Source organism: Lemur catta, chromosome 1, assembly GCF_020740605.2.
Source record: "Lemur catta isolate mLemCat1 chromosome 1, mLemCat1.pri, whole genome shotgun sequence".
In the NCBI taxonomy this organism is placed as follows: Eukaryota; Metazoa; Chordata; class Mammalia; order Primates; family Lemuridae; genus Lemur; species Lemur catta.
Window position 1 is genome coordinate 242,749,590 of NC_059128.1, and position 14,776 is coordinate 242,764,365.

At 34.6% G+C, this 14,776-nt stretch overlaps 1 protein-coding gene across 1 annotated transcript in view; it reads left to right on the forward strand.

Moving 5' to 3' along the window:
• Positions 1–14,776, forward strand: part of DCBLD2 (discoidin, CUB and LCCL domain containing 2) — an 85,271-nt gene that overhangs the window by 36,568 nt on the left and 33,927 nt on the right. Inside the window, exon 3 of the mRNA XM_045540413.1 lies at positions 10,796–10,933. Coding sequence (XP_045396369.1) covers positions 10,796–10,933 — 138 coding nt within the window. The remainder of the gene's footprint in view (positions 1–10,795; positions 10,934–14,776) is intronic.

The following is a 14,776-nucleotide window of genomic DNA, read 5'->3' on the forward strand; positions in this document are numbered from 1 at the left end:
ATTAAGAATCACTCCTAAGGACAAACTTCAAAAGACAGAAGTTGTGTTAGGGAGATGTTTATCGTAACATTCACTATATAGGAAAATTGGAAGCAATCTAAATTTCTTACAGTAAGGAAATGGTTAAGTAAATTAAGGTCTATCCACCATATAACCAGTTTCTGGCTCTCATTAACTGTCTGCTATGAATACTGTATTACTTGTCTTTTAGTGAACATAAGTACACATTTCTATATGTAGAAGAGGAATTCCTGGGCTATTGGGTTGCATGTTTTCAGCTTTAGTAGACATTGCCACAATGTTTTTGTGGTTGTAGCAGTTTATATTCACTACCAGTATATGAGAGTTCCAATTACTGCTCTCTACTTTTCTCCAAATTAACTGTTGTGGTATGTGTGTTCTAATATCTTTGCTTTGCATTTCCCTGATGGCAGATGAAATTGTGTTCTTTTCATATGTTATCTATTTGAATATTTTCTTTTGTGAAGAGACTGTTTAAGTTGTACATTTTTTTCTATTGGGAGATCTTATTCATTTGTAAAAGTTCTGTATATATTCTGGTTATGGGTTCTCTTTTAGATAATGTATTACAAATATCTTCTCTCTTTCTATGGGCTGCCATTTTATACCCTTTTCTTTTGATAAATAGACATTAATTTTTTTTTAATTCAGCCTTTAGCATTCTTATCTTCTTCTTCTTTTTTTTTTTTGTTTCAGCTCGTTATAGGGGGTACAAAAGTTCAGGTTATATATATCTTGCCCATGCCTCCCATCCCCCCGAGTCTGAGCTTCAAGCGTGTCCATTCCCCAGACAGTGCGCATCACACTCAATGAACAACCCTATCAAAAAGTGGGCAAAGGACATGAATAGAAATTTTTCAAAAGAAGATATAAAAATGGCTAACAAACATATGAAAAAATGTTCAACATCTCTAATCATCAGGAAAACGCAAATCAAAACCACAATGAAATACCACTTAACTCCAGTGAGAATGGCCTTTATCAAAAAATCCCAAAACAATACATGTTGGCATGGATGCGGAGAGACAGGAACACTCATACACTGCTGGTGGGACTGTAAACTAGTGCAACCCCTATGGAAAACAATATAGAGATACCTTAAACAGATTCAAGTAGACCTACCATTCGATCCAGCAATCCCATTATTGGACATCTACCCAGAAGAACAAAAGTCATTCTATAAAAAAGACAACTGCACCCGAATGTTTATAGCAGCACAATTCACAATTGCAAAGATGTGGAAACAACCCAAATGCCCATCAATTCATGAATGGATTAGCAAAATGTGGTATCTGTATACCATGGAATATTACTCAGCTATAAGACATTAATTTTTATTTAACTTTATTATAGCTCACTTTTATTACTTTTTTTCTTTTATGGTTAGCATTTTTTAGATTCTGTTTAAGAAGTGTTTTCCCTTTCCTAGGTCATAAAGATGCTCTCAAGGTTTTCCTCTTAAAGCCTTATGTTCCTTTTTACGCATATTATTCTCAGTCCTTCCTGAATTGATTTTTGTCTATAATGTGTGAGGTAGGAGTCTTAAAGTGTCAAAGTGGTTTTCCCCATGTAGTCCTTATTCGTTTAAAATATGCAAATACTAGATCTCTTACTTATTTAAGAAAAATAACACTTGCCCGGGTGCGGTGGCTTACACTTCTAATCCTAGCACTGTGGAAAGCTGAGATGGGAGGATTGCTTGAGCTCAGGAGTTCGAGACCAGCCTGAGCAGCATCGAGATCCCGTCTCTACTAAAAATAAAAAAAATTAGCCAGGCGTAGTGGTGTGCACCTATATAGTCTCAGCTACTTGGGAGGCTGAGGCAGGAGGATCGCTTAAGCCCAGGAATTTGAGGTTGCAGTGAGCTATGATGATGCCACTGCACTCTAGCCTGGACAACAGAGCAAGACCCTGTCTCAAAAAAAAAAAAAAAGATAAGAAAAAGAGCACTAAAGTAACCACCTTCCCTAAAATCAAAATATACAATGACTTTATGATGTTGTAGAAAAACATACTTTTAGAGCAGCACTGCTACTATCATTTAGAAGGAAAGACAAATCCATTCTTCGTGATATTGCTAAATTCCTTTTAAACCTAGTAAAATCTGTTATGTCTCATTTTAAATATATACCCATTTGTCTAATTGATCTATACCTTGCTATCATTATCCTCTACAGATGAGTCTTTGTCAAGCAGCTAAAACTAAGGCTAAATCCAGCCAAAACAACAGCTTATTGTCAGTCACAGTGTAAGAGAAATCATTATAGGCAGACATTTTAGTCATTCAAAAATACTAAATCACTCAAAATCAGGGGGTTAATTTGTACAACTCTACCTTGTTCTGGCCTGTCAAATACAAGGCAGTGACCACTGAAGCCTGATTTTGCATTTATCCTGTCCCACTACACTAAGCTTTCTCAAGGTAGCACTGTGCCTGTCTAATTTCAGCTCCGAATCCCCAGTTCCTGCTTAGCTTAGTGCCTGGATAGTGAGGGGCTTAGTAAATTTCTGGTTGTATTAGTTTCCTCTTGGTTCATAACAAATTACCACAAACTCATTATTGAATATATGTTCAATAAATGGATTCCTTTGAGAATTCCAAATTTTGTTTTGGGGACTGGAGGTGCTCTCCTGTACTAGATGCTAAAAAACTGTTCCTAAAGCAGTTTGTAAATTGAGAGGGAAGCTCTTTAAGCAAGCTTTCTTTCCCTCTATTGGAGGTGGACAGAGTTGATGTGCTTTCACTCTAGCAAGTAACTCCCTACCCTCCACCTCATCTTTCTAAGTTGCAGGTTCCTTAGGGGAGCATTGTTCCATCGCACACCTCTCAAACTTCCTTTAGTTGAGAACATAAATCTGGTTTCCTAAGTTTCCTAACAATATTAACTCCACTTCTGGTCTATCAGAATCAGATGCATCATCTCTCCTATCTTTTGAATACGGAATATTTCCATTTAACATTTTCCAGAGTTTAATTTGTTGTGCTCTCATCCACCAAAAGTGTGGTTGATATGGACATTGGAAGAGACATGATATTAAGGTCTGTAAACTCTGTACAGTGTAGCCCCTGTTGCCAGTGGACACAAACGCACTACCAACCTAGACAGGTAAAATAAATGAGTGAAATGGACCAGGCATAAGAAAAATAAAAACATTGCCAGGACTGGGGACATTGTGGAGTAGTGGGGTTGTGGCAACCTGGAGTGTGACTTTTTCTTTCAAAGGGGACAGCACTACTTACGAAAACCATTTGGAAAGCTGGCCTAGGTTTCCTTTTTTTTTCCTTGTGATTTTTCAAGAGAAACTGGAAATTCAGAATTTATATGGAGTTTCCAGATTTTTAAAATCTTGGCAACTAATTTTTGAAAGAGTGTATGGTCCAAAACTATACAGGCCAAGAGGCCAAGTAAAATACATCTGTGGGCTGATTCAGGTCCTGAGCTATATAGATTCTAACTCCCGCTCTACACTTCCATCAGATTTGATCATCTAAAAGCATCATATTTTCACTATACACTAAAGTAAATTTCTTTAGTGTATTAGTGTATTAGTTTTCTTTTGGTTCATAACAAATTACCACAAATTCAGCAGCTTAAAACAACACTATTTATTATCTTAGTTTCTATGGCTTTGAAGTCTGGGCATGGTATGCATGGCTGAATGCTCTGCTCAGGGTCTCATTAGGCTGAAATCAAGGTGTCGGCTGGAGATATGTTTCTCATCTGGAGCTTAGGGTTCTCTTCCAAGTTTACTGATTGTTGGCAGAATTCATTTCCTTGCAGTTGTAAAGCTGAGGTCCCCATTTTCTTGGTAACTATTGGCCAGGGACTGCTCTCAGTTCCTAGAGGCTGCTTGTGGTGGCCCTGATAGGCAATTCACAACATAGATATTTGCGTCCTTCTAGGCCAGCTGGCATGTGTCTCTGTAATTTCCAATTCTACAGCTAATTGAAAACACACTGCTTTTAAAGGGCCTACTGGATTAGGTGGATTAGGTCAGGCCTGTGCAGAAAAATCTTCCTTTTGCTGTATATGTAACATCTTCTTTTTGTCATATAAGTGGTTAAAAATAAAATGACAGAGAGTCCTAGTAAGAAAATACTACAGAAGTATTAACAGATAACATCCTAGAGGAAATTTTAAAAGTAAACACACATTTGAAAAGTTCAGCTTTGTGAATTAATCAAGAAAATAACAAGTTATCTGTTTCTTTTATCTCTAATACTACTGGGGGAGGGGAAATAAATAGGTACAGCCTTTCTGAAAAGTTTAGTATAATAGATGTTAAAGTTGGAGAGAGAATATGAATGAATGGATGAATGAACAGACACATGAACAGTATTGTGCTTGTGTGTGTGTGTACACACATACATACATTTATGTTCAATAACTATAAACCCATGAGATAAATACTAATATTATTGTTTTCATTTATCAGCTGTAGAAAGCTGAGGCATAGAGAGATACCCTCCAAAGTGTTGTTAGTGGTTATCACCGTGTGATAAGATTATATAAGGATGAATACTTTTTTCTCTTTTATGTTCTTCTAAATTTTTATAATGTTTATAGATTTTTAAGCATTTATAAACAGGGAAAAAATGGTAATAAGGCTGCCTTGAAATAAAAACTCACCTACATTGATCGGAGTAGTATAAATTAACATAATTTTTTTGGAAAGCAACATGACCCTAACTTCATTTCAGAGAATCTGACCTTAATCATTTTAAATATGGAGAAAACTGTACATATAAACAAATCTGTTGTATCATTATCTAAAATATGGGAAAATTGGAAATTTAAATTTCCACAGTAAATAGTTGCATAAATCCCTCAGATGGAATTATTTTAGGACATTAATGGTTCTGTCTAGCCCCTATCACATTTTCCTGAGACCCTTAATTCCATCTCCTTTGGTGTTTTCACGGGTCCTAAGCGCTTTTCTGAGACTTCCCTAACTCACTGCTGTTCAAATTCCCTCTGCAACCAAACCCTCCCCAGTACCCAGGCCTCCATGTTGATGACCCACAAGACCTACAGCATGTTTTCTATGTCTGTAAGGGAAGAAAATTTACTTCAGGGACTTTTCTTTCTGAGGTTACTTCAGGTCAGTCTGAATGCAAGACAGAAAAATTGAACTTAACTTAGAAGCTGAGGGAAAAAAATGTCTAAAACACAATGATATGTAGACTAGAAAATGTTTTTTATCTTTGTTATTCCACTGATATGTAGGCCTGAGATTATTCTCAGAGCAAACTAGTTTCCCTGTTCATCCTAAAATTTCTGACAAAATTATCACTTATGCATAAGGTTAGTTATTTAATAATTAAGAAATTATAATGCTTTGGAGAATATATCCTGAATGAAGAGTTTTATATGAAATCTTATGGACAATGTTGGACATTTCAGAATTTGGAGGTTTTTTGTTTCACTTTGTTGCTTTGCTTTAACTGGCAACTGCCAGTGTGAACTTAGGGTTAAATGGTTCTGATTTTCTGAAAAAACGAGAAGAATTGGCTTATTTTAGATATATTTACATAAAATAGCAAATATAAAATTTATTTAAAATGTACTACTTTTCAGTGGGTCAGAAAAACAGTTTTAGGGAAGAGTTTATTTATTTATTTATTTATTTTTTTCTTGTGAGACAGAGTCTCGCTCTGTTGCCTGGGCTAGAGTGCCATGGCGTCCTCCTGGCTCACAGCAACCTCAAACTCCTGGGCTCAAGCAATCCTTTTGCCTCAGCCTCCCGAGTAGCTGGGACTACAGGCATGTGCCACTATGCCCGGCTAATTTTTTTCTATATATTTTTAGTTGGCCAGATAATTTCTTTCTATTTTTAGTGGAGACGGGGTCTCGGTCTTGCTCAGGCTGGTCTCGAACTCCTGAGCTCAAATGATCCACCCGCCTCGGCCTCCCAGAGTGCTAGGATTACAGGCGTGAGCCACCGCGCCTGGCCGGGAATAGTTTATTTTAAAAATTCTGGCTAAATTTCACAATTCTACTTGTTTATAATTTTTTTTTTAAATGTTGACCTATTTAAAAATTGGAAAGAATAGGGTCAGTCTCAGCAAATAGTCATCCCAAAATGAAGATGGCATAGATTTAACTAATAATACAGTTAAGGGCAAAGGTAGCATTATGAGATGTTTAGGTGATTTATACCGAAAGACAAACTGAAATATTTACTAATTTAGTTAGGGGGTGAGATTGTTGATGGAACAATGAGGGAAAAAGCAAAAAGGTTGTTGCTATGGAATGGAGAGAGCAGCTGGGCCACTGTGGGCCCTGAGGTACAGTCTACCATTGGTCACCTACAGCGGGGGAGAAGTCATGGGGTTATCAAATGCTTCTCTTCACGTGGGAAGCATCATAAACTCTATTATTGGTGAGTAGTATGTAGAAGGAAAAAAGCATGGCACAAGTTAGAGAACTGTCTTCGTTTGTGCTGCTATATCAAAAATACCATAGACTGAGCAGTTTAAACAACAATCATAGTTCTGGAGGGTGAAAGTCCGGAGATCGAGGTGCCAGCAGATCTGGTGTCTGTGAAGGGCACTCTTCCTGGTTTACAGGTGGTCATTGTCTTGTAGCCTCAAATGAAGGAGAGCAGAGAGAGCGAGCAAGCTCTCCTAAGTTTCTCTTCTTCTAAGGGTGCTAATCTCATTCACTGGGGCTCCACCCTCATGACCCAATTACCTCCTAAAGGCCCTATCTTCAAAAAACATGACATTGGGGCTTGGCATTTTCAACATATGAATTTGAGGGATACATAAGAACATTCCTTCCATAACAAGAACCTAGATTCTGGACTGACTTCACCTCTAACAAGCGGGGTCACTTTAGGCAATCCAGTTATCTGTATGATTTTTGGTTTTTTCAACTGTCAAATGAGGGACTTGGAGTAGATCTCTGAAGGTCTCTTTCAGTTCTAACAGCATCTAATTCTATGACCTAGTTTTTCTCTGCATAAAACAATGACAACAAAGTCATTAACACCTAATGAATTATTGCAATAAAAATTGTTTCAGTGTTTGTATTTTTATAAGCTTTATGTGGTATAATTTACATACCATAAAATTCACCTGTTTTAAATATATAGTGTGTTTCAGTAAATATATACAGCTGTGCAAACATCACAAAAATCCAAGGCAGCTGCTGCTCTGCTTTCTATCGCTATTTTTTTTTTGCCTTTTCTAGAAATATGTAAATGGTTCTTCCACTTAGCAAAATGTTTTCCAGATTCATCCATTTTGTTGCATGTATCAGTAGTTCCTTTTTACTGTTGAGTAGTGTTCCTTTGTATGGATATATCCACATTTTGTTTATTGACTAGTAGATGAAAAATTATTTCAGTTTGAGGCAGATATGAGTAATGCTGCTGTGAGAATTTGCATAGTCTTTCTGTGGACATATTTTCTTTCCTCTTAGATAGATAACTAGAAGTGGATTGTTTGGGTCTATGATAAATATATGTTTACAGTTAACTTTTTTAGAAACTACCAAACTGTTTACCAAAACTGGCTGTGCCATTTTATATTCCCATCAGCAGTATGTGAAGGTTCTAGTTTCTCCACATCCTCACCGATACTTGGCATATTATCAATCTTTTTGAATATAGCCATTCTATTGGGCATATAGTTATATCTCATTATATTTTTAATATTCATTTCCCTAATGATGGATGCTGTGAAGCATCTTTTTATGTGCTTACTTGTCATAGTGTACCTTCTATGTTGTAGTGTCTTATTCAAATCTTTTGCCTATTTAAAAAAATTGGATTGATTATCTTATTGAGTTGCAAGAATTCTTTATATATTCCAGATATGAGTCTTTTGTTAGGTAAATATTTTGCAAATATTTTCTCCCAGTCTTGTCTTTTCATTTTTCTTAATGATGTCTTTTGAAGAGCAAACATTTTTAATTTTGATAAACTCCAAATTATACATTTTTTCTTTAATGGATTGTGTTTTTGTGTGTCCAATCTAAGAAACCTTTGCTTAGCCCAAAGTCAGAAATATTTCTCCTTTGTTTTCTTTAAGAGTTTTATAAGTTTAACTCTTACATTTAGGCCTATGATCCATTTTGACTTCATTTTTGTATATGTTGTAAAATTCTAAGTTCATTTTGTTTTTGCATATTTACATCCAGCTGATTTAGTACATTTGTTGAAAGGACAATCCTTCTCCTATTGAGATACCTTGACACTGTTGTCAAGAATTAATTGACCAGGCCAGGCATGGTGGCTCATTCCTATAATCCCAGCACTTTGGGAGACTGAGGCAAGAGGATCTCTTGAGGCCAGGAGTTCAAGTCTACAGTAAGCTGTGATCGCACCACTGCACTGTAGCCTGGTCAACAGAGTGAGACCCCATCTCTTAAACAAAAAGAAATCAATTGACCATATATGTGGATTTATTTTTATTTCTAGATTCTGTTCTGCTCCATTGAAGTATACACACACACACACACACACACACACAAACACGAGTGAAATACAATCATTTGCCACATAATGACATTTTGGTCCATGATGGACCACATATATGATAGTGGTCGCTTAGGATTATAATGGAACTTCCCTATACAGATATACCATTTTTAATCTTTATACCATACTTTTGCTGTACCTCTTCTATGTTTGGACATGTTTAAATACACAGATACTTAACCACTGTGTTACAGTTGCTTACAGCATTCAGTACGGTAGCATGCTATACAGGTTTGGAACTTAGGAACAATAGACGCTATACCATATGGCCTAGGTGTGTGGTAGGCTGTATTGTCTAGGTTTGTGTAAGCACACTCTATGATGTTTACACAAGGACAAAATCACCTAATAATGCATTTCTAAGAATGTGTCCCTATCATTGTGACACACGACTTGATATATATGTTATAATCTACAATTGGCCCTCTGTATCCACAGATTCCACATTCGTGAATTCAACCAACCACAGATCAAAAATTCAGAAGAAAAAAAACTGAACCTGTACATGCTCAAAAAATTGAGCATGTACAAACTTTTTTTCTCATCATTATTCTCTAAATAAAGTTTAACAACTATTTACATAGCATTTACATAGTATTAGGTATTATATGTGATTTAGAGATGATTTAAAATATATGGGAGGATATGCATAGTGTATATGCAAATACTACACAATTTTATATTAGGGACTTGAGAATCTGTGGATATTGGTATCCACAGGAGGTTTTGGCAATGATCCCCCACAGATGCTGAAGTACAAGTCTATGTATTTTATTTATATTCTTTATATATATACATATATATATACACACACACAAACACATACATATAAATATATAAAAATAACATATATAAACATATATATGTATGTCCTTATAATAGTATCCCACTGTCTTGATTACTACAGATTTATACTAAGTTTAAAAATCAGGTAATGTAAGTCCGTCAACTTCTTTACTAAAATTGTTTTGACTATTCTGTGTCTTTTGCATGTCCATATAAATTTTAGGATCAGCTTGTTAATTTCTTTTTTTTTTAAAGCCCACTAGGATTTTGATAGGGATTGCATTAAATAAAATACATCAATTTAGAGAGAAGTTGACATCTTAACAATATTGAGTCTTCCTGTTCATGAAATTAGTATCTGATTTATTTAGTTCTCTGCAGTTTTTCTCAGCACTGTTTTATATTTTTCAGTATACTGATTTTGAACTTCTTTTTAAAATTTGTCTCTAAATATTTTAATCTTTTTGATACTATTATGGCTGGAGTTTTTAAAATTTCATTTTAGATTGTCACTAGCATATATGAAAATACAATTGATTTTTTTGTGTATTGATCCTATGACTTTGCTACGATTCTTTACTAGTTCTGGTGGGGTTTGTTGTTGATTTCAGAGGATTTTGTTTGTAAAAAATAAAGTATTATTCTTGAAAATGATATCCCTGGAAGTCCACATTACTCTTATTCAAGTGATATTGCTGAAGCTTAAAACATTTTTGGAACTCCTGATTCAGAATTGGTTAGACAAGTTACCAAGCACATAAGAAAATCCATTTTTATTATTTATTGGTGGATATCTTGCTTTAATTCTTTTTGCTTATTCCTTTTTATCTTAATACCTTAGGTCTGTACTGAGGACATGTTATTTTTTACATATCTGATAGACATTAAAAGATAGAAGTTAGGCAGGCAGTAAAATATATAAATCTGAAGTTCAAGGAAAAGGCTGTGGATGAAAGTTTAAGTTCGTGAGTTATCAGATCATATATATTTAAGGGCATGTGACCGGACATGATCACCTAAAGATATCTTCACCAGAAGTCCAGCAATCCTCAGAAGAAAAATTGAGTAGGTCCAAAAAAGGCTTGAGAAGTGTCTTAAGGCCAGGAATCTAGGAGGCCCTGAGGGACTCATGTTAAGAATATAACTGATTAACCATTGATTCATTTGTGAGCCACTTGCCTGCGTGGAATGTTTTAAGTTAATCCTTTATTTAATAGTTCCCTTGTTTTAAAGAGTATACATGTGTTTCACAGGAAGTTGATCTTCATAAGGTCAGTGATGCCTCCACTGTTTTATCTTTTGCATCATTTGAATAGTTATTACTTGGCATTTATTTTTTTCTCCAGAATAATATGATTTTTAATCATTAAACATTCTAGTAATTATTTTATACTAATTTAATACCCAGTTTGGTATATTATTCTGATTCTGTTATCTACATTGCAAATATTATTGACTTCATGAGAGTCACACCAAATATCTGCTTTTCTTTCATTCCTAGGCAAATACTGTGGTCTGGGGTTGCAAATGAACCATTCAATTGAATCCAAAAGCAATGAAATTACCGTGCTGTTCATGAGTGGAATCCATGTCTCTGGACGAGGATTTTTGGCTTCATACTCAGTCATAGAGAAACAAGGTAATTTTCACCTTATACAATGGTTCTTACATTTTGCAATTTCTAATAACAAAAATGGAATGTTTCTTTACCTGTTATCTAAAATTGGAATAGAGCAGAAAGACTGAATAGTTAATAACACATATATAAGTTTGACAAATAAAATTAGAGCAGTTTCAGAATTCCAAAAATTAAAAAGTTATTCATTTTTATATAAAGTCCATATTTAATACTTCCCTCCCTTTGCTGATTTTTTTCACTTTTAGAAAATTGGAACACTAACTATAATAGCTTTTTAAAAATTTATGAATTATTGAAATGTATCATATCAATTTAAGGCTTTATTATCCACAGTTTACCATTATATGGTTCTGTGTTAAAGACAATATTACTGTTCTTTTCAAAGAATAGTCTCATATCACCAGGACTACCCTGGGGAGTGCTGAGATAGTACAAAATAAACAGGAGGTATTTTCTGAATTGCTAATAAACTGTTTAGAGTCTGAAGGGGGGAAAAAATTAAAAGTTTTTTTTTTTTCACACCTTATCCCATTCATCAAGTATTTGTTTTATTTGAACTAGAGTGAATTGGTTAAACTATATTCAGAACACTAGTTGAATTTCTTATACTTATTCTTGTGTGGCCTTTCAGTCACAATTTCTTGTAACGACTCATTCATCTAAAGGCTGGTTGGCTTTGGTTGAGATCCTCAGTGTGTTTCCATGTAGGAAACTTAGCTGCCACAATGAATTCCATGGATATTTTCAAGGAACATAACTACATGTCCCAGCTTAGAAGTCTAGTTGAAGATTTAGAGTATTTGGGAATAAAAAGATTGTGAAAAATCTTGCTTCAACAGCTAACTCATTTGTTCCATTTCACAAAGACTTGTTAATGTTAGAGTGCACGTTGCTGATAGAGTCATGTTTTTGTGTAAGATAAATTTTCATTACCTTGTGCAAGAGCCCATTGCAAAATTATATTCCCTTGATGCCTTATTTCCTGCTCTCTGCTTGGTACTGGGGAAACAGTAGTAAATGAGACAAACAAGACGACGACACCTTCATGGGGCTCACACCACAGCATTGGAAAAAGACATTAAACATTTGGTTACTTAATTGCAATTATGATATAAGTATGATGAAAGAATCATGCAAATGAAAGGAAGCCAGAGGTATTCAGGGAGTGGTAGAATGATAAAGAGCAGAGCTTTCCTGAGTAAGTCACTTTTAAGCTGAGAACTGAAGGATTAGTTAGAGGTTCCAATCAGACAAGGAAGGAAGAACATTCTAGAAAAGAGAACACAGGTGCAAAGGCCTTATGGTGGGAAGGAGCTTTGGGGGAACTGGCAAAAAGCCAGTGTAGCTAGAGTGAGTGGGGGCTGAGTAGGGCTCATTATTCTGAACCTTACGGAAAACGTAAGGGTTGGAGCTTTTTCCTAAGAGTGTATGGAAGCTGTTAGAGCAGAGTAGTGTGTGACTAGATGTATGTTTTTGTTTGTTTGTTTTTACAGTTTTCCTTGCTCTGTGAAGAGTAGGTCGAGGAAAGTAAGAATAAATGTAGGGAAGCCCATTGAGAGGCAGTTAGAGGAGACCAGGTCAGAGATTATTGAATTAAGAGGTCTCATTAACTCTCCAGAGTTATTTCAGTTTTAAAAGACTTTGGAACCAGACATATCTTCTACAAGGAAACATTTCAAAAAATTAGGACTCATCCTGCTGGAGTTTAAGTTGTAGTAACTTTGGACATAAGAAAGCCCTCTTTGATGAAGCTCTGAACTATTGTGATGCCCAGCTTATGTCTAGGACATGGTATCTAGTGTCCTCTTCCAGTTTTGTTTCTAGTTTTTACTAAACTTTTTATAAAATTTTATGAATTTTTTTCTGTTTTTAATGATCTTTGAGCAGGAGTGTCCAGCCTTTTTCATTACCAGTTATCTCTTTTCATTTCCACCTGTAAACCTCATTTTTGAACTATTGTATTTGAACTAATGAAAGGAAAAGTTCTCATTTCCCCATTTGGGTAGCAAGTAAAAATGCATATATGAATATAAACATGAAACTTCTAAAATTTATGAGAAGACTAGTATTTCCACTCCAAGTTGATATAATTGCATCAAATTCCAACTGGATTTTCTGACAAATTGAAGATGCATGTGGACCTTTGAGGTGTCTTGGACATTCATACTAGCAACCACTGTTTAGAAGTTCTGTAAAGAGAATCTCCTATGGTCTTATTGAGAGAGGCTGAACCAACAACTCAGTGGTCCAAACTTAGTTACTCAGATCTTATAATCTAGTAATAATAAATGCTACTGACATTTGGTTCTGAACAGTAGATTTAAAACATAGCATTTACCATTGGACTTGGAAAATAAAATGAGTTTAATAAATGAGTGAACTAAATTCCTGTTTTTGAATCTCTATTCAATGATGGTCACTTTCTAGGAAGACCTCGACATTTCTAGGATTATTCTGGATGATGATTTTTTTAAGTTGTTCTAGTTATAGAACAGTGAAATTAGGAGACATATCTATTAATACATTTGCATGAAAGCTTCAAGTCCTTCAAGGCAGTATTTATTTGTATGCACCATAATTTTGGTGTGTGTGTGTACACACATGATTGGAAAGTGGTAATACTGGTTTGCTTTTTGGAGAACATGAAATCAATACTTAAAAGGCAATGGTAAGCCTCATTACTTTAGATTTCACCAATCCAGAATTTTGTAGTATTCAATCTGAAGTTTGCCGTCATTTTTTGGAGAAAAATAGCAACTAGTTTAAAATTTCAGGTGATATAAAATGACACAAGGTAGATATTAAGGTACTTCCTAATTGGAATTCATAAATAACTTATTCATTCATTGTCTGACATCCCTTAGAATCTGATGTCAGTGCACTTAAGACTTGTGAACAGCTGAACCTGGAAAATATTCCCATTTGACAGGGTATTGTTGCTATATAGTGGATTATTTTTAGAATTAACACCAATATCATAAAAATTTTCTGATTGCTACATTCTTTGACCACATTTTTTTGCAAATATTTTCCATTTCTTCCATCTTATATTAGATTACATTAACTTGTAAATGAAACGTAGGGCTGAATAGAGAATTCCTTTCTAATAGAGTCCAAATTTCTGTAACTGTTAATATTTTTTCTTCTTGGAATGTTTTTGGTTTTGAAAATAAAGTATGAATTCCTTAGTTTCTTGCTGTCTTAACTGTACAGTAAGACAGTAAACATATTTATATGTTTTAAGTACTACACTTAGCTAGGTTTCTATTTGTAATTTTTATATTGTGTTCCAAATTTTTATTATTGTATCTGGCAAACATTTTAAAACTCTTACACTATTAAACTAATCTTAGTAAGATTTTATTAATGAAATTTCAGTTTACATTGATATCTTTAGATATGCCCATATTTACACACAAATGAATACATATAATGTGTGTATAATTAACATGCAGAAAAATATTTGTAGTTTTTGGTGTCAATTTGTAGAACAAAAGTGCTGATAAGCAAAGTGTTACCAATTTTGTAGAGAAAGAGAATTTAAAACAGAATTAATTTAAGATGGTGTTAACTGAAAGAGGCAATTCAACTTATGGGATAGAGTTTATTCCAAGCTGACATACAAACAACCTGAGGAGCACCTTAATGATTTTAGTGGTTTTTGTGTCTTTCATTTTTTTTAGTACATTAGGAGTGCTGTCACATGCTATACAATGGCTATATCCTTCACCATTTATAAATACTAATGTGTTTATTAGTGTCCTAGGTACTGCGTAAGTCACAAAAGAATTGTGCTATATCTTATTTTTTAGTATTGGAAATTTAGGTGTAGAAAGCATTTGA